Source organism: Acytostelium subglobosum, assembly GCF_000787575.1.
Source record: "Acytostelium subglobosum LB1 DNA, scaffold: scaffold15, whole genome shotgun sequence".
NCBI classification, from domain to species: domain Eukaryota; phylum Evosea; class Eumycetozoa; order Acytosteliales; family Acytosteliaceae; genus Acytostelium; species Acytostelium subglobosum.
In genome coordinates, this window is record NW_012236518.1 from 414,244 (window position 1) to 438,935 (window position 24,692).

Genomic DNA, 24,692 nt, shown 5'->3' on the forward strand with positions numbered 1-24,692 from the left:
TTATATATAACATGGATGAAGTGTCTCTTCTTCTTCGCAATGGAATGATGATGAACACCCTGGCGCATCCCTACTCTTTGCCAGACAACATAGCCAATAGACACCTGAAGGTACACCTCTGTTCTCCACAATGTCTCGGATGTCCGTGTGCACCTTGCATATGGCGCTGTGATTCCAACACTGACGGTACACGCGATGGCACTTCCGACAGTACCTCTGTCGCCACAGATCGCAATAGATCTTCTTCCACTTGATCATCTTGGTGTGCTCGTGCTTGGCCACCAGTGTTCGTACATTTTGTATGTTCATCCAGAGCATCATATCACGAATGATCAGTGAGCGCCACACTTGGTTGTTGCGGCCCACCACGTAGAAGAACCGGCTGACCGACTGCAGTGTGGCGAGGTCGCGAACATTGAGGTAGGATACAATATGAGACAGCAACTCTAGTGCCATCGATGAGAATTGATCGTTGGGTGCGCTATCAAATTGTTTGCCATCCTTTTGGAAGTCCAGGCCATCGATCAATTCCAACACTCTATATAACACTTTGAACTGGTGATGTTGATGTTGTTGTTGGTTCATTCCATTCTTTCCAGGTATTGATGAACAATCTTGATTGATTATATCTGTTGTTGTCGTTGAGGCTAATGTTGAATCGATTGGCAAGTCCTCATTCAAATCATCGTCATCGCTTCTCTGTCCAGTGGCATGTCTTGACAAGGACCTCCTTTTATACTTTGGTAATCTTCTGTTCTTGCTTAACTGTATGCCCATCAAGTTGATCGTACTGGAAATTAGTTTGATTGATGATCAGTATATATTTATAAATATATTATGATGGATGGTCCACTTAGTTAATGAATGAATGATTGAATAAGTAAGTAGTACCTGTATTAGAAGTGTTTAACATACCTTCATCCATCACCATCCAATCACACACAACCCGTCCACACACACGACCCCAACCTCTCAATCAACCCTTGCCCCCACCCCAATCAAGGTCGTGATTAGAGTGATCGAAGTGAAGTGGTGGGTGTCGGTATGTGATGTGCTCCTCCGCCGATCACTCACCAACTCGGGAGGTGGTAGACGAGCCCCGTCTACCTATCTATCCATCAGTCTAATGTTGCTGTTCAAATTGCTGGCGGCCTTCATCACGCCACCTTTTATTTGTTGTCGACTGTCTTTAGCTGAGTGATGAGAATGAATGGATGAAGGCTGCTTGCTGTGTGTGCTCCCCTGTTGGAGGAGGTCATCACTTCTGCTTCTTCTTCTTCTTGCTCTTCTTGTCTTCGTCGTCTTCGCTGCTGTCTGGCTCGACTGACTTTCTCTTTTTACTGCTGCTGCTGTCATCCTTTGACTTGGACTTTGATTTCTTGCTCTTCTTCTCGTCTTCCTCTTCATCATCATCGTCATCAGACTCTGCCTTCTTGCTCTTCTTGTTCTTCTTTGATGGTGTCTTGACTTCCTCCTCCTCCTCTTCCTCATCATCATCAGACTCTGCCTTCTTGCTCTTCTTGCTCTTCTTGCTGCTCTTTGTCTTTTTCTCCTCTTCCTCTTCCTCTTCATCGTCAGAGTCTTGCTTCTTTGACTTTGACTTCTTGTCCTTTGAGGAGTCCTTGGACGACTCTTTTGACTTTGATATCTTGGTGTTGTTGTTGTCGTCATCATTGGCATCCTCCATAACTTCATCCTCATCCACCTTCTTGTTCTTCTTGTTGGTGTTCTTCTCTGGCTCCTCAACGCTCTTCTTCTTGCTACTGCTGCTAGTTGTGTTGATGTTTGTGCTTGTGCTTGTGACAGTGCTAGACTTATTCTTCTTGGACTTTGAATCCTTTACTTTCTTCAGTATCTCATCTCTTGTCGACTGTTCATTCAAGTTCTTCTTGACTGTTCATATGTTGATTGATTGATAATGTATTAGTGTATGTGTCCTCGATACCAAGAACAATACCAACACTTACATTGAGCTGAACCTGGTGGGAAGAACATGCCCTTGATACCATCTGGTTGTTGTGCTTGCTTGGTTGGTGGCAGTGTTACATTGGTCGTTGGCACTTTGAAGACCTCTTCGATACAGATGTACTTGCTGAATGGTACACCCAACTTCATTGTACCATCCTGCTCGTCACTGGCCCACATATTAACCAATGACGAAACCTCATTAACATTAGCCTGTCTCAATCTATACTTATTTGATCTTCCATCCACCTTGATATCACTGCATTCAATCGACTCGATATTCTTAATATCAATAGACTTGTCATCCAATGAGTTTATATCAAACTATTATTGATTGATTGATTGATTGATTGTCAATACCATTCATTCCTTCTTTCCTTCAATCGTGATAACTCTTACATTTCTTGGAAGCTTGAACAGCCATAGCTGATCACTCTTCTTGTTCAATGTGCTGATGGTCAAGGGTGATCGTTTGTCAAGCTTGTAATCTTTGCTCAGCAATGTACTCTCTCTTGATTGTTCGTCGTCACTCATTCTTGTATTTATAAGTGTTTATATATTTTTGTAAGTATGTATAATGAATGATTGATTGTAAAGTGTTCGGTCGACTCGTCAAAAACGATCGTTTTTGCATTTGATGAGTGATTGAAAAAATAAATTAAATAATAATGATTGTTGTTCATTCATTCATACAATATGAAGGTAGATTATTTTATAAGTTAAAGTCTAGTGACTAGAGTAACAACAAAGATATGATGATGGTCATGAGAATCATTGTTGGCGCAACAATCAATGACATGGCATTGTTTGGATGTCCACCAGTGGTCGTAGAGGTCATGGTAGTAGTGGTAGTAGCAGATGTTGATGTTGTGGCCGAGGTGGTGGCTGGCGATGTAGTGACTAAAGTGGTAGCAGTAGTAGCCGGAGTAGTAGTAGTAGTTGTTGTGGTAGTTGGTTGACTTGGAGCACACTGGTCGACATAGAGTGATGTGTTGGTAACCAGGAATCCACATTGTTGAGTAAGACAACTGTTGGGCTTGTCAAGTAGAACCATTGGACATGTAGACTTGTAGATACAGTCGACAAAGTTGAGTATGAACTGTTGGGACTTTGAGTTCTGGGGTATGATATCTCTACAGGTACCAGCCCATGTCTCTCCCTCACAAGTACAAGACTGCATACTGTTACACTTGGCCATAAAGGGAAGAGTACAATTACTGTTGGCAGGTCTCTTTGTACAGAAATCGTTGTAACACTATGATGATATAACCAATGCAGAGTTAGTTAGTACTGGTACATTAATGATGGTGCAAGTAGGTATATATATATATATATACATACAGTTAATCCTTGAGTCAGATCACAAGATAACATGTTGGTACATGCTAGACCCTCGGATAGAGTGAACAATCCATTGCAGACGGTGTAGTTCTGGGACTGGGTGGTGATCTCACAGTTGGAGTATCTCAGACATTGACTTGAAGAGTTACATGCCTTTCCATCTGGGAATGAAGTCATACACTTCTTATCATAACATCTCTCAGATGCCTTACAATGATTGTCATCGGTACAGTTTGGATTGCTTGGATTGATACAGGTCAAATTTGTACCATCACATTTCAAACTTGGATCACAATCACGATCAGTGTCACAACTCTCACCCAATCTGTGTCATATAATTTAAAGTTAGAGATTGTCAATAAGTGTCATACCATACATGATTGATCATGATCATAAATATAATGTACATACCCTTTGTTGGCAACGATTAGACATTTGGTGGTGCTGGCGACGGTCTCACAGGAGAGGTAGTCCTGGCACTTGCGAGCATCCGAACAGTTAAGTGAGCCGATGGTTAACTTTGGAGTGCAAACTGAGTAGGAGGTGTCTGGCTTCTGGACACATTGGTAGCCAGATGGACACAAATCACCATCAACAGAACAATTCTGGTTGGCCTTACGACATGTCACACATTGTTTGGTCAATGGAGCACAATCCACTGAGACCAATGTCAATGTAAATACTAACAATAATCCAAATAATATATATTTCATTTCTATCTATGTTCTATCTCTAATTCTAATATTAATATTAATTAATTAATTTATAAATTAATTGATTAGTTGTTTGATCGAATGATTTAAAGTGTCACCTGGTGACTTTATATTTATATTTGAGGAGAAAGATAGAGAGATATAGAGAGATATGAGTTTGACCAAAGAGGAAGTAGCAAGTAGCAACGTTGATTGTTTGTTCAAACTATTTGTGTTGTGTACAAGAATGATCATTGCTTAGTACTATGAGGCAAACATTCGGGTACCCAAGAGTGGATAAATAGTTATTAATAAATACTTGGATATTTTATAGACGAGACGTCTGTTCACTTTGTTGCAAGGGAGGAGAGAGAGGTGTGTTGTTGTGTAAGGGTAGGGCGCCCGTTGGAGCTGATCAATGTTGCGATCAATCATCCAACCAACCAGGTGGTCGATTAGTAGTGCTTATTCAATTGAATACACACACAAAGGAAGGGCACTGTCTCCTACGGGAAGGACCAACAGACTATTTACACTACCCAATAACCCAGCAACCAAACAACCCCATCAAAGATAAGGCTTTTGGGCACAAAGTGTAAAGACCCTTGTACAAAAATTTATCAATCAACAAAAGTTTCGTTTTTCTCCTTGACACAACAATTTGTAGATCAATAATTCCCAACATTATCATTACTTTATCTCTATAATATTGAGTTGTACAACTCATACTAGTTTGAAATTACTACAAATAATTATAATCAATCATTGAACTCTACAATAAATATATATTATAATAGCTTTTGCTCTAGTCGTCTCCACTATAATATCAAAAATATGTGATTAATCCTCTAAATATCAATGAATACCAAAGATATTCTCTTGGGGTGAGGTGACTCTATGTCTGCCTTCATCTATTCGGTCGTTGTATGCGTATTCGTTCTCGTTGTGCTGTTAGATTGCGCATTATTAGATTCAATGTAAATCATTTATGTTAGAAATATACTGGAGGGAGGAACAACCTTTGGAGAAGTCATTATAATGCTTTAATTCTATAATAATTATTGATTGCAAACTCTTTATTTAATGGTTAAATAATACAAATTAAATTAATTAATCAAAGTCCCTTGTTTTTTGTCATTCTCATGGAATAGTGAAGAAAAAATCAAATTGAGACCAATGAGTTAGTTCATTTACCAAACAACATCAACAAATATTATAAAGAGAGAAGACAGACAGACAAACATGTATGGACTCTCACAAGATGTGAACTCTCGAGGGACAGGACTCGACAATAGCTCGCAATCGGCAACGAGCCAAACAGACTTCAATTACTTTGACTTTGCCGACAGCAATACACAGGATGACTACACTCTGTCTGCACCATTCGAACACAACAACAACAATAACAATAACAACAACTCATTAGGTGTTGCATCCAATGGCTTCCCCTCACCAAACGACCCATCACAACGGGTCGTGAAACACTCTGCGCCCAGAAACAACAACAACAACAACAGGAATCAGAGTGGCAACAACATAGGTGCTGGTCGTACACAACAACAACAGATACAACATGACGAGCAACATCATCATCATCATCACAGTCACAATCACAATCACAATCATACTCACTCACCGACCAACTCTGGCCGCAATGACTTTGAATCGCAGGACTTCATGTCTTCACAGAACGACGCGCTACTACTTGACAACTCACAGCTGAACTTTGAGGACCCCGAGGACATGGACAGCATCAAGATCAATCTGCCCGACTACGCTTGCGGCTACTGCGGTCTGCACGACCCTTCGACCGTCGTGCGCTGCTCCTGCGGCAAATGGTTCTGCAATGGCAAGGGCAAGACCAACTCGTCACACATCGTCACTCATCTCGTCAAGACGCGCCACAACGAGATCTCGCTGCATGCCGACTCGCAGTTTGGTGAGACTGTGCTCGAGTGCTACAACTGCGGCTGCAAGAACATCTTTCTGCTGGGCTTCATCACGGCCAAGAAGGAGCAGTTTGTCGTGCTGCTCTGTCGTGACCCCTGCGCAATGGGAGGCAGCAAGGAGACGACCAACTGGGACCTGTCCAACTGGCAGCCACTGATCAACAGCGAGCGTAGCTTCCTCAGCTGGCTGGTCAAGGTGCCCTCAGACGAGGACCAGCAGCGTGTGCGCCAGATCACCACCAAGCAGATCCTCAAGCTCGAGGAGGACTGGAAGACCAACCCCAACGCGGTGGTCGTCGAGAAGCATGGCGGTGGCCCAGAGATGATGGCCGACGAGAGCGCGCCACTGCCCACTCTGTTGCGTTACGAGGACGCCTATCAGTACCAAGAGATCATCACACCGCTCATCAGACTGGAGTCGGAGCACGAGAAGGTGCTGCGCGAGGCGCTGTCGCAGGACAATGTGCAGTTGCGCTGGGAGCAGGGTCTGAGCAAGAAGTGGACAGCCTTCTTCAGCTTCAGTAGATCGGACTTTGAGTTCAAGGTGATGCCAGGCGATGAGCTCAAGCTACAGTACAAGGGCGACCGAGAGTCACCCGACTGGGAATCAGTGGGCCGTGTCACCAAGATCAACGACGAGGGTGAGGCATCGTTCGAGGTGTCTCTCGAGATCTACAACTCACACAACGCGCCCGTCAAGGCCAGTGGACGCTTCAAGATCGACATGGTGTGGAGGTCGACCTCATTTGACAGAATGCAAGCGGCACTCAAGGCATTCGCCGTGTCCAAGGACTCGATATCCGATCACCTCTATCACGCACTGCTTGGACACGATCGCGTGATGCCCAAGACCAACGTGCCCCTGCCCAAGACATACGCCATCAAGAATCTGCCCGCTCTCAACAAGTCACAGATCGCTGCGGCGCAACAGGTGCTCAAGAGTCCGCTGTCCCTGATCCAGGGTCCACCTGGCACTGGCAAGACCGTGGTGTCATCATTCCTCGTTCATCACTTTGTCACACAGGTTATCAAGAAGAATGAAAAGGTGTTGGTGTGTGCACCATCCAACGTGGCTATCGATCAACTCGCAGGCAAGCTGCATTCAATTGGTCTCAAGGTGGTCAGACTCTGCTCCAAGCTCAGGGAGGAGGTGGCCTCGCCCGTCCAGCATCTCACGCTGCACCAACAGGTCTGGCAGCTGGATCACAAGCACAAGAACAATCTCAAGAAGTTCAAGGAGCTCAAGGACGATCAAGGTGAGCTGAGCGCAAAGGATGAGAAGATGTACTGGTCGCTGAAGCGTGCCGCCGAGATCACAATCCTCAAGGAGGCCGACGTGATCTGCACCACGTGTGTTGGTGCCGGCGACCCCCGTCTTGCCAGCTTCAAGTTCCCCTACGTGCTCATCGATGAGTCCACGCAGGCCAGCGAGCCCGAGTGTCTTATCCCAATGATGCTCGGCGCACGCCAGGTCGTCCTGGTGGGCGACCACTGCCAGCTCGGTCCAGTGCTGATGGCCAAGAAGGTCATCGAGGCAGGTCTGTCCAAGTCCTTGTTTGAGCGTATGATCAATCTCGGATTCATCCCATTCCGTCTCACCACACAGTATCGTATGCATCCTTCGCTCTCTGAGTTCCCCTCAAGCACATTCTACGAAGGCCAGCTCGTCAATGAGCTGTCCTACAAGGACCGCGTCTACAATGAGATCAAGTTCCCTTGGCCCTCGTCACACGACCCAATGTTCTTCTACAACTGCACTGGACCAGAAGAGATCAGCTCTTCGGGTACATCATTCATCAATCGTACAGAGGCATCATTGATTGAGAAGATCGTCACCAAGTTCTTGGAGCTCGGTACCAAGCCACAGCAGATTGGTATCATCACGCCCTACGAAGGACAGCGTTCCTACCTCGTCAATGTCATGATCAAGACTGGCAAGCTCAACATTGAGTTCTACAAAGACATTGAGGTGGCTAGTGTTGACTCGTTCCAAGGACGTGAGAAGGACTTTATCATCCTGTCCTGTGTCCGTTCCAACGAGTACCAAGGTATTGGTTTCCTCCAGGACCCTCGTCGTCTTAACGTCGCCTTGACCCGTGCACGTTATGGTCTAATCATTTGTGGAAATGCCAAGGTCCTTTCAAGGGTATGTATACTCAATCAATCAATCTCATTCAATCGTTCGTTCGTTCACTAACTCACAATCAATCATCAATTAATTAAAATAGGATCAACTCTGGAACAACTTGATCTGTCATATCAAGGAGAAGAACTTGTTGGTCGATGGAACATTGTCCAACTTGAAGCCAAGTTCGGTACAGTTGCAAAAGCCAAGGAAGCTGTATGGAGAGGGCAAGTTGCCAGTGGCTGGAGCACAGCCTACAGGCTTCAGCTATCCAGATCAGCGCGGACCAGTCGATCCTGCATTGGCCTCCAGCATGGTGTATGGCCAGCGTCCACCAAAGTACTATGACAACAACAACAACAACAATCGTTACTCACCTCAGACGTACCGCGGCTTCTCTGGTCTTGGCGGCAACCCATACACCATGTCCAGAATCACCAACTCGATGGCCACGGTCGACTTGTCGCAACGCATGGATGGCTCGCAGTCAGTCAATGGATTCAGCCAGCAATCAGCATCACAAGAGTCATCCCAGAGTGGCGGATACTTTATGAGTCAATCATTCCCAATGAGCTTGAACGAGATGTCTCAGGTGAGTTGTTGCGCATCATCCATGGATGTATTGGCATGTAATCAAATACTAACTCTCTCTTTGTCCACATGTAGGAGTCGGGCAACATCAACCTCCGCAGCAAGGAGAACATATTCTAGACATCCATCTCTGACATACATATTGGATATGCATGCGTGCATGTTGCTTTCGCCAATCATTCCATAAGCAACAGCAGCAACACACCCATCCCTAAGCGGCAACACACACCGTATCATCATCGCCGTGACGTATGATCCTTTGAAGCGCGCAAACACACACATACCCCTTAGCTTGTGTCCTGTGGCTACCAACCAACGTCCATGTGCAGAGTAATGCCCTGCTCGGTCCTGCCACTCTCTCTCTCCTCCGATGTGTTTCATCGTTTGGGAACAAGCCACAACCTACCCTCCCCCCTCCTCACCTGTCGTCCACTGATCAAGTGATCTGATCAATGACCAGAGTCCAGATCAAGAGCCCTACTCCTTGTGATAACTCGCTCGCACTCAAATAAACATCATCAGACTGTTGATCTCTCTATCTAACTATCTATCATCGCGTTGATCATCATGTGATCGTTGTTGTTGTTGTTAACATGTGTAAGTTTAGTTGCTATTTAATCGATCGACAACTCTATCCATCTATCTCGCTATATAGTGATGATGATCGCTCGCTATATTAAGATCTTGGTTGGTTCAACCATGGTCGTCGGGTGTTGGCCTCCTTGTATTTGAGGAAGTCGTCGTAGATGTGATTGAGCTTTGAGAAGTCTGTGTCGTCCTCCTGCTTGACGTTCTTGTCCTCGACGTGCTCCTGGATAATGTCATAGGATGACTCTGACAGAGTGATGTTGTTGATCTTTGCAAAGTTGGCCACTGAGACGCATGCCATCACCTCACCAAGTGCGTTGTATCTCTGAATCAATGTGTCGTACACTGGTGCGCCAACCACTTGGTTAACCTTTGCAAACACCTCATCTAATGACTTCTTTGTCAGGTTTGGCTTGTTCAATGATTCCAAATAGCTGTATCATCATGAGCCTGTTAGAACATTCACAAGCAATGTCTGGTCTGTTGTCTGCTGCCCTTACCTTGAATCGTTGTTGGCAACTGCAGATGAAGAGTATAATCTAGTGAATCTCATGGTTGAGACTCTGCTTGTGAGCAATGATGTAGCAGTTCTAAATGACAACATCTTTTAATGTACAACTATGTATTTATATATATATCTTTATCTCTTCAGAAGTTATTGCTTGTTTGAGTAAAATGATCAAATCATCGTTTTTTAGAACCATTCTCAATCAATAAAACTCCCTTCATTTCAAAGTAGGAATCAATAAAACTAAGGATACATCAAGTTGTATGTACAAAGAACAATGGAACTGGGATGTAGATGTAAAGGTAATGTTTTGATAATGGTAATGGTATTTGAATCGGTGTAGTATGGGGTCAACGGAATCTACACAACTTATTCATAGAATTATGGGTGAATCAATCACTGGAAAATATAAATCGATAATAATAATAAATATCAAGTTCTAATACTTTGTGTCTCAATTCACAACAAGATATAACAGATCGACAGTATTGTAATACAATGAGGGGCAATGATTTATTAATTGATCGCGTCTAGTGTGTGTTAAGAAACACCACTCATGCTAATTATTAATAACTTCTCCTAGTTCTGGTGTTTGTTACCTACCATCAATAGTAACTCTTACGATTCATGGTTAACTTTACCATATAAATATAATTACGGTTATAACTTAATATTCTTATATTTGTTGAAATAACTTCTTCTATACTTAAATATTAGAATAATAATAAAAATAATTAAACAATGAATAGAATAACTATATTTTCAATGTTAGTTCTATTACAGTTTGTTCTAATGGCATCGTACCAGTTCGATTTTAAGGACGCCGGAGTATACAAAGGCCCCAACTTCCAAATTCCTAAATAAATACTCCTGGAGAATGGCAATAATGACATTTATGGGTATCAAACTTAAGACAATTACAAAAATAAATAATACTTCTTTTAAAAAAATCAAGTAAGTACCCATTAAAAGATGGAAATAAGATTCATTCTATAAATTGATGTTATTGTTCCTGCTCACAAACAAGTAGATCAACCAAAATAAATCTTCCCTTCTTAATGGTAGAATATTTCAAGTTTGTTTAAATGTTGGAATTGGAGTTAGAGATGTAAAATTAAGTCAGTCAATGTGTTGAAGTTTGTTCAAATAATTAACTATTGAGAGATATAATTATTCAAAGAGATAATAATAACCTTATACTAAAAGAGAAGTAAATTATTGATAAAAGTTTGACTTGTACAAAGGTTCTAAAATCTACCTCCTAAGGCCTATCCCGCCTTCTGGTAGGTCGGGCTATTGTCCCATACTTGGTTACAAACCGTGTCCTTTGGTCGATTGTGATGCTCATTACGTGTTTTGATTGGATGTCACCTACTTTGAAAAAAAGTGATCAAAATTGATAGCTATCAACCCTGCAAATAATGGGGTTATAGTACTTTACTGATATTACATGTAGTTATCAAGTAAAAGAATAAATAGACATTTCAATTGACATTAATTAATCATCAATCCAATTATCTCTAACAACTATATAATAATAATCATAACAATGAAGTCATTCCAAATTATTGCCGCATTGATGCTGGTCACCGTGACCTTGGCCTACGCCAGAAACGCCTACTTTGTCTTCTCCGATAACACCAACGAGTTCACCATCAAGCTCACCAACCCAACTTTGATCCAGCATGCCCGTGACCTGATTGCCAACAGAACCGAGGAAGGACGCGGAGTGATGGGAATCATCAAGCGCGGAGACACCTTCTACAACTGGCAGTGGTCATACTACCTCGACCCAGCCACCATCTCCTTCTTCGATATGGCCGCCGAGGTCTGTGACGCTTCCATTGACTACGTCGAGAACCACCTCAACGAGGTTGGTGGTGCTCTCCTCCCAGGCAACAGATGGTGCCCATGGCAATCACACTTGGTTCGCGAGCTTTAAATCAGTCCGTGTATCCAGTTCCAGATTCAATCATCTATTTCACCAAGTCGATCACCCGACCACCCGAAAATAATAAACTTTCCCTAGACCTTTGTTGGAACAATTCCAGCCCCAATCTCAACTTTCTGTCATATTTTATTGTTTTGTTTAAATATTGATTTGATGGGTTCATTTTGGTAACCGGATAAATTGGTGATTGAACTGTCCACTCGCAACTTTACTCGAATATCAACAAGATGTTGAAGTGTTACATCATCATAATTGAGTACCAACGTCTTTGTAAGCATTGGTAACACTAATTGTTTGATTTTGTTCAATGTTTGACCATCATCATCACCTGACACATATCCAATTAGTTGATCAAGTTGTTGTATATTTCCAGGTTTGCTACATATTACATTCCTTAAAAGATCGAGGATACGTGATGGTGCCTTTAGACCGTCGATGTACACGAGTTCAACCATCCTCTCACCATCTTCACCACCACCATTGTTCTCAAAGTACTCCCAGTCAATGATGATTGGATCCTGTTTGAATATGATGTCCATCACTTCAGTATCTCCAACATTGAGTGCTGTTGAATGTTGAACGATGTTGTCAACATTGCGGACAATGTTGGAATGATGTGCGCACATGTGTCTGACAAGATCGACCTGATCTTGAATGATCGCGCCACACATCAATAGGTTGCATCGATATTGATCTGGATTGAGCTTGATGATGGCCAACTCCACCAACTCGACATCGCCAATCTTTCCAAGCATGTTCCAAAGTCCACCATCAAAGACCTCGCCCCTAATATGATCAATGAGGTATTTGAACATATCCACTTGAACACGACCTGATATTGATTGTTTGAGTGCGTCCATAGTACCACAATCATTGGTGTCGCGATACCTATTCAACAAACGTTGCTCAATTGCCATGTTTCCAAACTTGATGGCCAATCTCTCTTGTTTGTCGACATAGATCATATCGGGTCTATTGTTGAGTGCCAACTCAAAGTGAGTAGAGTCGATGAACATCCAATGACCAGGTAGTCTTGGTATAATCTTGTTGTTGTCCGATAGAATGAATGTGAGTGTATCCAATGGTCCATCATAGATGATACTGGGAGAGAATTGTGACTCGGTCAGGACAACTCCATTACTATTGAGATACATCAGTATGCCAAGTCTATCGACGTTGGTATGTGGACTCGTGAAATGTTTGATCAGCTTGTCACAATCAAAGTTTGTTGGCGATGATGATTGATCGGATGGACTGATGAATCCCATCGCCAACCTGGCCTGATCCAATGTACCACATTGAACAATTTGATTGAACACCATGTATCTCTTCCTTTCCAATACTGTCATGAATGCAGGTATGAGTGTGATGTCACCCGTTGAGATGTATTGGCCCAAGGTGTCGTCCATTGCACTACCACCATAATTCTCCAAAGCCATCACAAGCCTCATGTACAGCAGTCTCTGGCCATCATCCATGACATCATGATGTGATGTTGTTGTTGACAATGACTTGATATGTTCAATTGATTGTCCTATGGCTAAGTCCGCTTTGAGTTGGAAGTCATCAGGTTGGTAAAATGGAAAGATTCCATAGGTCATCATTCGTTGGATATGTGCCCATTGTCTCTCCGCTGATGCATTGATCAATAGTTGGTCATTTGAATTGTATTTGAGATTAAATGATGGCAGTGGTAGTAGTTCATCGATAAGTGCCTGATCCTCGGTCATCAAGAGTTCAAAGATTGATTTATCGGCATGAGATCTGATGATGTTGGCCAGCTCGACGGACGGCAGGAAGTTGGGTGCCAACACTGCTCTGATCATGACCGATGAGCGAGTTGAGTATAGACGTCGTGCAATGTCCTTGGACTGGGTCATCATGAATGTGTTGGAGAGCAATCCTTCGCGCAAGAACATCACCAACATGGGCAATCTTTGATAGTCGATGGCGTCAAGCAGTAGATGATGATTGATGAGCGGTGATTGATTGGCAAGCTCATTGAATATATCGATGTTGCCAGACTTGATCACATCCATTATGATCGATTGGGGATTGAATTGACTGGGGAAATGCAGGCTGAGGTACTTGAAAGTGTCCAAGTCCATTTGGGAATAGCATGATATAAAGTTCACCTTGTTGGCAGCGTATCCAATTGGTAGTGCACTGATGTGTAGTCGTCGTTTGATACGATCTTTTAACAGGCCAATATGTTGATGTCTTAGTATAACATATAGATCAGTCCAATGTCTATACTTTGATCTATATTCATCAGGTCCATCCTTTATATCTCCATTCTTTGCATCCCTCACTCTTTGTTCATAATACAAATGATCACTTATAGTATGTATACATGACATAATCAATCTTATCAATACTATATTGTTAAGTAAACTCTTGAATAATGATGTCTTCTGATCATCAGGTGTTGATGATTGTGATTGAGTATGGTGGTCCATTAATTTGATAGATCGTCGAGTGAGTGATCACCGGAACAGAAGTAGATTGTATATATATATATATATATATATATATATCTGTTTATGATTAAGATGAGTGATTGAGTGAAGGGAGGAGATGTGTTTTATTGATTAGATTTTGATTGATTAGTGGGATTATTCCGTCCCATAAATTACCAATTAAAGCAACCCACATGTCCTTTTTGGGCTCCTCCAATACACTTTGACAAGTTATCATTCGTCTTCTGATCATTCACATTGACAACATAGTTATACTAATCATACATACGATAATAAGATGGTACAGAGCTTCAACTTTGCGGCAATGCGATCGCTTGGAAAGGTGTTCTACAATCGCAGCTTGGTCATCCCGCACTTGATGCTGCAGGATGTTAGATCAATTGACTTTGCCCGACTGCGTAGTATGGGCTTCGATGCAGTACTGTTTGATAAAGACAACACCCTGACAGAGCCTTATGCCGACCACGTCTATGCGCCATTCAGCGAGGCATTGGAGCATGCCCGACGGGTGTTTGGACCAAAGGGCATCGCCGTGTTATCAAACAGTGCTGGATCTAGTGACGATCACGACTTTGTCGAGGCTACACGTCTGGAACGAGAGTTGTGCATACCTGTCATCAAGCATGGCACGAAGAAGCCTGAAGGCATTGAAGCTGTGATCAAACATTTCAACGACACTGAACCATCACGCATCATCATGGTTGGTGATCGATTCCTCACCGACATACTCTTTGGCAATCTATATGGTATGATGACAATCTACACCAGTCCGATCACATCAGTAGGTGACAATGGAGCTGTAAAGTTGGTATGTTGTTATTCATCAGATCCAAACATCCAAGTCATGTCCAACCAAGTTGTTAACATTGATTGATCATTCGATTGACTTGCGAAACTTATTATATAGATTAGAGACAAAGAAAAGTCATTCGTAATGTACAACAAACAGCATTATAATGCACCTGTACATCCTTTGTTCAATGAGGAGAGCTATTTATCAAAGTCATCAAGTTGATAATGGTCAAGTGACACCTGTCCAATACATGGTCGACTACATTCATCGACTATCCAGATCATGACCAAGTACTAGTCATTCTTTGTTGGTGTTGTTGCCAGTCGCCTTGGTCATTCACATGAATGAACAGACAAGACGAACCCTTGACCTTGGCTGTCGACTTACCCTCACATCAAAAAGCCCTCAATTTCAAGAAAAAAAGAGGAGTGGATCTTTGTTGATCTCAACTTCATTCATTCATTCAATCAATCAATTAATATAAACTAGTTTATATCTCTCTTTGTTATATTTGTATTCATTCAATCAATCACAATCATGGACAGCTTTGTAACTGAGGCCAGAAGGGAGACAAACCCAAAGACAATGAAGACAAACTTGACTCACTTTGAGGATACATTGTCAAACAATCTACACAACCTTGATCAGGTACTTCTCGTATTGGACCCAAGAGCACACTCCCTAGGTTACCTCTTTGTATTGTAAGTGAGTCACTACAAGAAGTAACAACACATTGATGCTGACATGTCAATCAATCAATCAATCAAACAGGAAGGCAAAGATCAATGATCAGAGAAAGAATCCTCAGAGTTATATCGCACAGGTCACTACATTCTTGTCAGCCTGCAATGCTGAGTTTGTTCAGGCTGCTCCTACTCAATGTATGAATCAAACAACAAGTGATCAATCACGCAATCATTCCTCACTCACTTACTCCAATCCAATCACTGAAACATTATAGTCTGTCAGGTCTGCAGACATTACACTGATCTGCTGTTCCAGGTCAGACAACCAAGCAGAGGAGTGCTGCCTTTGAGACGCGCACTTGGTATGCTCATTACAAGCTCAACACAGTTGACACCGGTACACGCTGACTTCCTTCAGCTGTGCATCCTGTCCAAGTGCTACCACATGGCATTGCCCGTCGTGTCACAGTCGATCACAGATGTCAACCCCGACCAGACCAGCATCACAATCCGCGACGTTCTCTGCTACTTCTACTATGCTGGCATCGTGTTTAGCACTCTCAAGATGTACAGACAGGCCCTGGACGCCTTCAGACAGGTGTGGACGGCGCCTGCCACCGCCATATCGGCCATCGCCATCGAGGCCTACAAGAAGTACTACTTGGTCTTCCTCATGATGAACGGTACCACACCAGGATTCCCCAACTACACTCCAATCGTTGTGCAGCGTGCCATCAAGAACCACTGCAAGGCCTACTCTGAGTTTGGTACATCCATCATCAATGGCAACATCAATGAGATACATGCCAAGGCTTCATCCAACGCTGAGACCTTCTCAAAGGTATGTTATATCGGTTCATTCATTCATTCATTCATTCAATCAAACTAACATCTTTGATTCATTAGGATAACAACATGGGACTTGTCAAGCTGGCAATCAAGTCAATACATCGCAGGAACATCAAGAAGCTCACTCAAACCTATATGACCCTTTCAATTCAGAACATTGCCGAGCATGTCAAGCTCACTCCAACTGAAGCCGAAGCAATCGTTTTGAAGATGGTAATGATCAATCACTCCGCCACTGCTCAATCAATCATATTAACATGTACATGAATCAAACAACATTTAGATTGAGGATGGAGAGATCTTTGCCACGATCAGTCAGAAGGATGGAATGGTTACCTTCCACGAGAATCCAGAGTCATACAGTGGACACAAGATTCTGAATGAGTTGGATCATCAGGTGAAGAGTGTGTTTGCTCTTGATGGTAGATTGAGAGCCATGGATGAGAAGTTCTCAGTCAGCCAGGCCTACTTGAAGCGTTTGGTCTCATCAGAGAAGAAGTTGCTTCAGGAGGAGCAGTTTGCGTATGTATCCTACCTAAACTCCAACGTCATCCTTAAGGTGATCACTCACTAACCCAACCTCAACTACCTACTCCAATAATAGTATGATGGAAGATGTAATGTAATCTATTCTGTTCTATTCTGCCAAAAATATCAACTACATCTAATACATCAACAACATCATCAAAGATGTTACCAAAGTGAGATGTCATATCCCCAAGGACTTGTTGGTCCACCTCAGTACCTGCACTCATCTTGTCCAATAAATCAATCATTTTACAGCTCCCATCTGGATACAGACTAACAGGACTACCCTCCACATGTGGCCAAAGTAAGTGTATGAATAACAAGGAGAGTAGGACGTGCTGTCAAAGCAACGCCATAGCTCATGAGAACTATTTATAAATATAAATGTAATATGTTATGGGATGGCTGGTGCTGGCGTTGGTGCTTGTTGCGCACGCCAAGTAGGTCGCGAGAAATCGTAATGCTTGACCACTCCATCAATGAAGCTGGAGATGACCATTGAGTCGTTGGCTGCCATCGCCGACATGTTATTGACGTGGCCATTATCGAGTATACTTGAAGAAAAAAGATCATTGGTTGTGGACTGTCCCTGGCCTTGGCCCTGGCCTCCAGTGGTCCACACATGTAACATCTTGTCACTACCAGAGACAAACCGGTCGTTGGAAACTGACTTGATGAATCGGATTGGAGAGGTGTTGTTGGGTGGCTTGAGCACGGTGATCGCGCTGGACGGCTTGCGTATGTCCCAAACGCGTATCGAGCGGTCGTTGGAGCCAGTCAGGATATTGAACTCGCCGTACACGTCAATGCAATTGACACCTGTCGTGTGTCCTTGCAGGACGATCGACGGCGCTGAAGGTTGCGCAGACAAGTCCCACATCTTGGCTGTCTTGTCGCGGCAGCATGTAAAAAGGGTGTTTGGGTTCTTGCCCAGTCTTGCCTGGTTGATCTTTGCCCGCGCGTCGAGGGACACCTTTGTGGTGCGGGTGGAGTACTCGCCATCCCAGAGCTGGACCGCATTGGTCTCCCATATGTATACATTGTGATTGTCAAAAATGAAGCCATCGGCCAAGAAAACGAACCTCTGATCAGTTGAGATTGATCGATGCTCGAGGTCAATGTGCGAGATGAGTCCGTTTGAATGTCCAGCGCGGATAAAGCGACGATCACTGGCACCGCTCTCGAATGTGATCACACTACAACTTGATTGTTTGGCAATCGAGCTGTATGCCATGGACTTGAGGTGCCACACCTGGAACTCCTTGTCACGCGAGCCTGTGATGGCCATGTCCTGTCCCATATATATGCCCGTGATCTTTGTCTTGTGTCCAGACAACGCCGTCACCTTTGCCCTGGCCACTCTCCAATTGGTATATATACAATGTCTGTCCATGTATAATCTTCGCCAGCACTCCAAGTCACTTGCCGCGCTACTGCCACTACTACTATTGCTATAGGTGTTGTCATAGAGTGAGCGCCAGAGGAAGTTCTTGTTGCCCGTTAGATTGAATAGGGTACAGGTGGATGATACGCGTGCCAGTGATTGGGAGTCGAGATAGGAGAATATATGTTCGATGATCTCTTGTGGAAGGAGAGTGAATGTGATGCCAGCATAGAATGATGGAGTGCAAAGACTGTTGTCCTGTGACCTGACCAACATGAATCGCTTTCGTTTGATGAATCGTTCCCAATTGGGTGTGAATGGTAATGGAGACCTGAGTGACAAGTCATTGGCTTGGATCTATTTGAATGATTGGGTGTCAGTCCTGGCACTCATTGGATCGCAATCAGATCAGTACTTACAGATGACTCTTCGTTATTTGATTCCAAATCATTGTACTTCCTCTTGTGATTGATAGAGTCGTGAGTATTCCTGTTAACCTCATCAATGGCAATGTTATATAATAGGTCCAATACTTCGTCATCAACACTAGTGTCGACCATTGGATCCTCTGGTGTACTCTGTCTGACGATGGCCTCATGGAATGAATGAATGGTATTCTTTATCCTTCCAGAGAGTGTCTCAACAATCTGTGGAATATGGTATGAGTGAGTGAGTGATTGAATGATTGATTGAGAGAATGGAATGACTTACACTATCGACAGACACATTGACAGAACACTTGAGAGTGGTGTTGATGAGGTAGCGAAGTGAGCAACTTCCTTTGGCCAGTGGTACAATGTAGTATCCTGATGGCTGGATCCACACTTTAGTCGAGTTGGCCAGTGTATCAAGTGATTGGAAACCAATGAATGTGATGTTGTAGGGTAGTACTTGCTTCTGCTTGACAAGGAGGTGAGGTGTGTCTTTGAGTGCCTGGTGTAGAGACCGCGAGTGGATCTCAACTATGGACGATTGGTCACTGAGTTGATTGACCATGCGGTAGTGAATATCGTTGGACTCGTCCGTGGCCATGACAAAGGCCTCGATGACCTCGGGGGTTGCGTCGATCTTGATGACGCCACTTCCCAACACGTCCAAACACAAATGCTCGCCAGTGATGGCTCCAAGACGTGTGCGCACATTGGCAGGAGTCTCGCGGAAGTAGAACTCCTCGTCCTTGTCCTGGTGAAATATGTTCCATGCGGCCGATGCCGACTCGAGTTGAGCGATGGTCTCAGACACGGCCTTAAACAGGTGCACCGAGGCCGTAGAGATGAAGAATCGATCCTGATTGATAAGCTGTGTGCCCTCGTTGCGAGTGTGCTCCACGCACTGCTGCATAAACTTGCGAAGTGAGTTGACTCGGTGCAGGCAATGCAGACCAGACTTGCGATATAGTTCTCGGATGTACTCTCGCGACTCCTCAGAGAAGACTTCCAGGTTTGAGTTACTGATCTGTGTGATGTACGATACGCTTGACCTTCCCGTATCCTTGATCTCCTGAATGATGAAGCCACATGGCAGTGCCTCGGACAGCGTGCCCGTTGTACCATTAGCCACTATTGCCACCTCACGCTCAGCGTCCCTATGATATATCGATCGATAAGATATGATGAAACGTCTGTTTGACAAGTCCATCGAGCAGGACTTGAACAAACAAAAGTTCCTAATAATGCCTCCAAGTGGTGATGCAAAGGCCATAAAGTCTATAAAGTTGAGTGGGTCCAACTGTTGGAGTGTCTTGGACTGATCAGAGAGCATTAGTGATCAGTGATTTGGTGATTGGAATGATTCCAAAGAATCTTGGGGACTTACCCTAACACAAAAGTTATCCCATTTCTCCATTAGTTCTCCCCGATAGAGAACGTTCCAGATGATCTCGGCTGGACAATCAAGCTCACCAACACTTTTGAAGTTGAGTTGACCGGCACGATCCTCGCGTGAATATACTGTGGTCTCGGGTGAAGGGTGGATCAGGTCCCAATCGGGGGCCCTGTCCATCTGGACAATCTGTTCCAGTGTCTCGGACGCTATATCCAGCCCATTGACATACTGCATTTCATGTGTGAGGATACACCTGTGGTGTGATGGTAATCAATTGTTGTTGTTAATACTATGATCATAAAGTTGAGTGGAAGTTGAGATATTGAGGTATTGGTAATTGAAGTGAGATGGAAGTGTTTGTTTGATTAGTGAAGTGGAGTGGAAATCAAAGTCGAGAGGAATTGAGTTGAGTTGAGATGAGATGGGATGGCGCGTATTCTAAATAGGTTGATTGATTGATTGATTGATTGATTGATTGACAGACGAGAGAGAGGGAGACACTTGAAGACACAAACATAAACAAACAAAGAGGAAGGCGCGCACTGGCAAGGGGCAACAAACAATCAATCAATCGTTCAACAACATTGACTGTTAGGATGGGTCAATTGACGAGAGGCGGACTTTTAAGCATGTCCACTGCACTTCTCAACGGGCAATGATGACGACTGGATTGATTGCCTGTGTCGACTGCTTGCCTCTCTAATCTAACTCTCTCATATTGGGAGCATTGGCAGTGTGTAGTTGGGATGAATGGACAGTGTGTGCATTGAGTCGTGAGTCGAGGTGATGAGACCCGCTCACACTCTAGAGTGGACCCTGATCGATCAGAAAACACTCAACAAGTCGTGTGTGTGTATGTTTGTTTGTTTGTTTGTTTGTTTGTTTGACTGTGATCGATCATGATGCAAAGGGTGAGAGGGTCTTTGAAGATGCATAAGCTATAACTACCTCTTCTTATATTATAATACTAAATGAATGAATAAATAATATATAAAGTGTAATATTTATTATGTGTATGTAAATATGTATGTATAAGTTACAAATGGGCTCGATATAAATATATATACATCGTTGAGTTGAGATTGGCTAGCTCATCTAATTAATGTTGACACTTATGTTTGGATTGATTGATAGTATCTTGGGGCGTGTCAACACTTTGTATTTCGGCCGTGGGATAGAGAATCAGGTCCGAGGTCACGACCATGCCTCGGGCTGGGGGTTAGACATGATACACAACACATTACAACAACAACCGCGCGTGTGTGTCATCCATTAACCAATCCATCGTGAGGAAGTAACGCATTTGCGATGGTGCCGGGAATGGACACCAAAGTAAAGCAAGGCAGGCCAGGCTAGTCGACTGATCAGCCCCACAGGAACTGTTGACACGTTGTAGGTTGGTGGTGATGTTTCATTGCGGATGTTTGGGGGATGAACGCCTCTTGATCGTTCATCGGGTGGAAGATACACAATTAATAAAAAATCAAGCAATTTTGCTCGCCATCGCACAACCATAAACGAGGTGATGATAATGTGACGGTAAATGAGGGATGGCGCCAGTTGTCGACCTTTTTTTTTTCTTTAAGAATCGCACATTGGTTCTGTGTCAGAGGTGTGTTTTGGTATGCAATGACCGCTTAGGGAGCCTATCAATGCTGGAACACTTTAAAACATCTACATGTTTCTGAACTGTCGACTGTCAAAGGTCTTCAGGAACCTTCATTGTCCAGCGAAGTTAAACCTGGACCGTGTCATAGGGATGGGAGACTAGAACCCTCTCTCCCTCGGCGACCAATTTTTCTATTTGTTTGCTTGTTATAATATATCTTTATTATAACATTCAATCAAAACCTATAAAATTAAAAGATAAACATTAGTATTTGTGTTATGTTATTGTCATTATATATCATTATTTGTTGTTGATATCACAATAATAATAATGACAATAACATCATGATGTACTCAATACAATGTGAGTTACATTCACATCGTAAGAGATCTAGATTCCTGGAAGGTCTTGTCTTTGTCGACATGAATGTTGAACACGCATATCACCCTTCACACACTCACAAACACTCTAACACAATGATATAGATACATAGATACACATAATTATTATAACATTCAACAACACACACATTCTATATCTCTTTGACACTCTCTCAAGCTCACCAACACAGATTCTACAATGTGTTTGAAAAATGGGCGGAAGAGGATAGAATGTTCCATATGTGTGTAAAACTGCATTCAATTTCCGAAATAGGATAGATTGTTTGGACAATCGTTTGTCATTATTGGGTCATGACCAGTTTCCCATGATGGGGGTCGTTAACTTAGCAAACAAACATTTGTTTTCATTTTAATTTGGAATTGTTTGAGGAACAATGTGGTGAGTATCTTTGGCGATGATGCTTTGTATTGTAGGAGTTCCGCCTGCGCTACCTCTCTCACCCACGTGCAGTTCCAAATTCAAAAAGAAGGATCACTTCATGTCTGACAAGACCAGTCTTAATCTCGCACGATACAACTATACTTATACTTATACAATATATAAATAATGGTAAGTCAAGGCATCTCTTCGCGAACATCATAACACACACGCACACACATACAAGTCAGTCACCACTATCTTGTCCGATGTGTGTAGCGTGTTGGTGTTAGTCACAACAAACACAAATAATACAACATCTCATCGTTCAAACACAATACATACATATACTAACATACAATATAACTACTATAACTTTATAACAAACAAACAAACAATGACGACGAAACAGGAGCCAGCTCAACAATACTTTGGATTCGATCACATTACTTTCTGGGTCGGTAACGCTTTGCAAGCCGCCGGTTGGTATAATGCTCGCTTCGGTTTCCAGAACATCGCCTACAGAGGTCTGGAGACTGGCGATCGCAAGTACGTCACCCACGTCATCAAGCAGGACAAGATCATGATGGCTTTCGTCTCACCACTCACCACCAACGATGAGGAGTTTGCCGAGCACATGAAGCTCCACGGTGACGGTGTCAAGGATGTCGCCTTCAACGTCTCTGATGTCCAGGGCATCTTCAAGCAGGCTGTCACCGCTGGTGCCAAGCCAATCAGAGAGCCAGAGGTCATCTCTGACGAGAATGGTTCACTCACCATTGCCACCATTGCCAGTCCAGTAAGTATTGAACTAAGACCGGCACAGACACGACACGCCGACACAAACTAACATCTACTCCCTCACAGTACGGCAACACCACCCACACCTTCATCGACAGATCCAACTACAAGGGAGTCTTCTTGCCAGGATACTCTACCTCTGTCCTCAAGGACCCATTCTCAACCATCACACCTGCCGCTGGTCTTCTCCACATCGATCACATCGTGAGCAACCAGCCAGATCTCGAGATGACCCCAGTTGTCGAGTGGTACGAGAACGTTCTCAAGTTCCACAGATTCTGGTCCGTCGACGACAAGACCATCCACACCGAGTACTCATCGCTGCGATCGATCGTCGTCACTGACGAGAACGAGCGTGTCAAGATGCCAATCAACGAGCCCGCCAACGGCAAGAAGAAGAGTCAGATCCAGGAGTACGTCGACTTCTACGCCGGCGCTGGTGTCCAGCACATTGCCCTGCGCACTGAGGACATCATCACCTCGATCACCAACTTGAGACAGCGTGGAGTTCAGTTCCTCTCTGTTCCAAAGTCCTACTACATCTCCCTCAAGGAGAAGTTGGCCCACGCCCCAATCACCGTTAAAGAGGACCTCGACAAGTTGGAGGAGCTCCAGATCCTCATCGACTACGATGACAAGGGATACTTGTTGCAGATCTTCACCAAGAACGTCGAGGACAGACCAACCGTCTTCTTCGAGGTCATCCAACGTAACAACCATCAGGGATTCGGCGCTGGCAACTTCAAGGCACTGTTTGAGGCTATCGAGAGAGAGCAGGAGAAGAGAGGAAACTTGTAAGCGTGAAGCCGCTTGGTATAGACCATCCTCATCCGATCATCTTCCCCCCTTGTCCACATGCGATCCACACTCCAGAGAGCGCATTATATTATAAATCAATCAGGAATTGGCAATTCAAGTCTGGCTCAATAACAATAAAGGTTAGAAAGGAATGGCCTTTCCAATGAATGTGGTCTAGTTTGTTTAGTTTATTAGTTTGGTTAAGTTAACTCGTCCTGTCCGTTAGCCTAACGATAGGTCATGTGGTGTGTGCGATGTACAAGGTCCTTCAATACCAACAAGCACTTATCTGATCAAACACACACATTTACGCTCAAATGATCTATCGACTGATCAAAAAGTGTTAGTGTGTGTGTGTTTGATCAGATAAACTTGTGTTATTATGTGTCTGTTGGAAGTTGTGTGTATGGTTGGATGTTATAATAGAGTTGGAGTGTTCTAATGGGTACTGTCAATATTTAAAGAGGTCAA

General features: G+C 43.6%; 11 protein-coding genes across 11 annotated transcripts; 5 read left to right on the plus strand and 6 right to left on the minus strand.

Moving 5' to 3' along the window:
* Positions 1–15: 15 nt before the first annotated feature.
* On the minus strand, positions 16–777 carry SAMD00019534_075470 (hypothetical protein; the record flags this gene model as incomplete). The annotated part of the gene is made up of 1 exon (XM_012897244.1): positions 16–777. A coding segment is annotated over one exon (762 nt), but the record flags the coding sequence as incomplete, so codon positions are not given.
* Positions 778–1,258: 481 nt separating this feature from the next.
* On the minus strand, positions 1,259–2,499 carry SAMD00019534_075480 (hypothetical protein; the record flags this gene model as incomplete). Its single annotated transcript, XM_012897245.1, has 3 exons — positions 1,259–1,893; positions 1,968–2,289; positions 2,365–2,499. The coding sequence occupies 3 exons, from the start codon at positions 2,497–2,499 to the stop codon at positions 1,259–1,261; spliced, it is 1,092 nt and encodes a 363-aa protein (XP_012752699.1).
* Positions 2,500–2,698: 199 nt separating this feature from the next.
* Positions 2,699–4,019, minus strand: SAMD00019534_075490 (hypothetical protein; the record flags this gene model as incomplete). The annotated part of the gene is made up of 3 exons (XM_012897246.1): positions 2,699–3,220; positions 3,307–3,631; positions 3,718–4,019. The coding sequence occupies 3 exons, from the start codon at positions 4,017–4,019 to the stop codon at positions 2,699–2,701; spliced, it is 1,149 nt and encodes a 382-aa protein (XP_012752700.1).
* A 1,221-nt stretch (positions 4,020–5,240) lies between these two features.
* On the plus strand, positions 5,241–8,783 carry SAMD00019534_075500 (hypothetical protein; the record flags this gene model as incomplete). The annotated part of the gene is made up of 3 exons (XM_012897247.1): positions 5,241–8,093; positions 8,176–8,664; positions 8,739–8,783. The coding sequence occupies 3 exons, from the start codon at positions 5,241–5,243 to the stop codon at positions 8,781–8,783; spliced, it is 3,387 nt and encodes a 1,128-aa protein (XP_012752701.1).
* Positions 8,784–9,339: 556 nt separating this feature from the next.
* On the minus strand, positions 9,340–9,855 carry SAMD00019534_075510 (hypothetical protein; the record flags this gene model as incomplete). Its single annotated transcript, XM_012897248.1, has 2 exons — positions 9,340–9,685; positions 9,752–9,855. 2 exons carry the CDS (start codon positions 9,853–9,855, stop codon positions 9,340–9,342), a joined length of 450 nt encoding a protein of 149 aa, XP_012752702.1.
* Positions 9,856–11,257: 1,402 nt separating this feature from the next.
* On the plus strand, positions 11,258–11,698 carry SAMD00019534_075520 (hypothetical protein; the record flags this gene model as incomplete). Its single annotated transcript, XM_012897249.1, has 1 exon — positions 11,258–11,698. A coding segment is annotated over one exon (441 nt), but the record flags the coding sequence as incomplete, so codon positions are not given.
* Positions 11,699–12,014: 316 nt separating this feature from the next.
* Positions 12,015–13,749, minus strand: SAMD00019534_075530 (hypothetical protein; the record flags this gene model as incomplete). The annotated part of the gene is made up of 3 exons (XM_012897250.1): positions 12,015–12,038; positions 12,100–12,542; positions 12,612–13,749. The coding sequence occupies 3 exons, from the start codon at positions 13,747–13,749 to the stop codon at positions 12,015–12,017; spliced, it is 1,605 nt and encodes a 534-aa protein (XP_012752704.1).
* A 718-nt stretch (positions 13,750–14,467) lies between these two features.
* SAMD00019534_075540 (hypothetical protein) lies at positions 14,468–15,205 on the plus strand (the record flags this gene model as incomplete). The annotated part of the gene is made up of 2 exons (XM_012897251.1): positions 14,468–14,998; positions 15,098–15,205. 2 exons carry the CDS (start codon positions 14,468–14,470, stop codon positions 15,203–15,205), a joined length of 639 nt encoding a protein of 212 aa, XP_012752705.1.
* A 315-nt stretch (positions 15,206–15,520) lies between these two features.
* SAMD00019534_075550 (hypothetical protein) lies at positions 15,521–17,144 on the plus strand (the record flags this gene model as incomplete). Its single annotated transcript, XM_012897252.1, has 6 exons — positions 15,521–15,684; positions 15,755–15,864; positions 15,945–16,510; positions 16,576–16,731; positions 16,802–17,040; positions 17,123–17,144. The coding sequence occupies 6 exons, from the start codon at positions 15,521–15,523 to the stop codon at positions 17,142–17,144; spliced, it is 1,257 nt and encodes a 418-aa protein (XP_012752706.1).
* Positions 17,145–17,440: 296 nt separating this feature from the next.
* SAMD00019534_075560 (hypothetical protein) lies at positions 17,441–20,488 on the minus strand (the record flags this gene model as incomplete). Its single annotated transcript, XM_012897253.1, has 4 exons — positions 17,441–18,787; positions 18,850–19,077; positions 19,142–20,176; positions 20,246–20,488. 4 exons carry the CDS (start codon positions 20,486–20,488, stop codon positions 17,441–17,443), a joined length of 2,853 nt encoding a protein of 950 aa, XP_012752707.1.
* A 2,323-nt stretch (positions 20,489–22,811) lies between these two features.
* Positions 22,812–24,218, plus strand: SAMD00019534_075570 (hypothetical protein; the record flags this gene model as incomplete). Its single annotated transcript, XM_012897254.1, has 3 exons — positions 22,812–22,814; positions 23,035–23,421; positions 23,490–24,218. Coding segments are annotated over 3 exons (1,119 nt in total), but the record flags the coding sequence as incomplete, so codon positions are not given.
* Between the last annotated feature and the right edge of the window lie 474 nt (positions 24,219–24,692).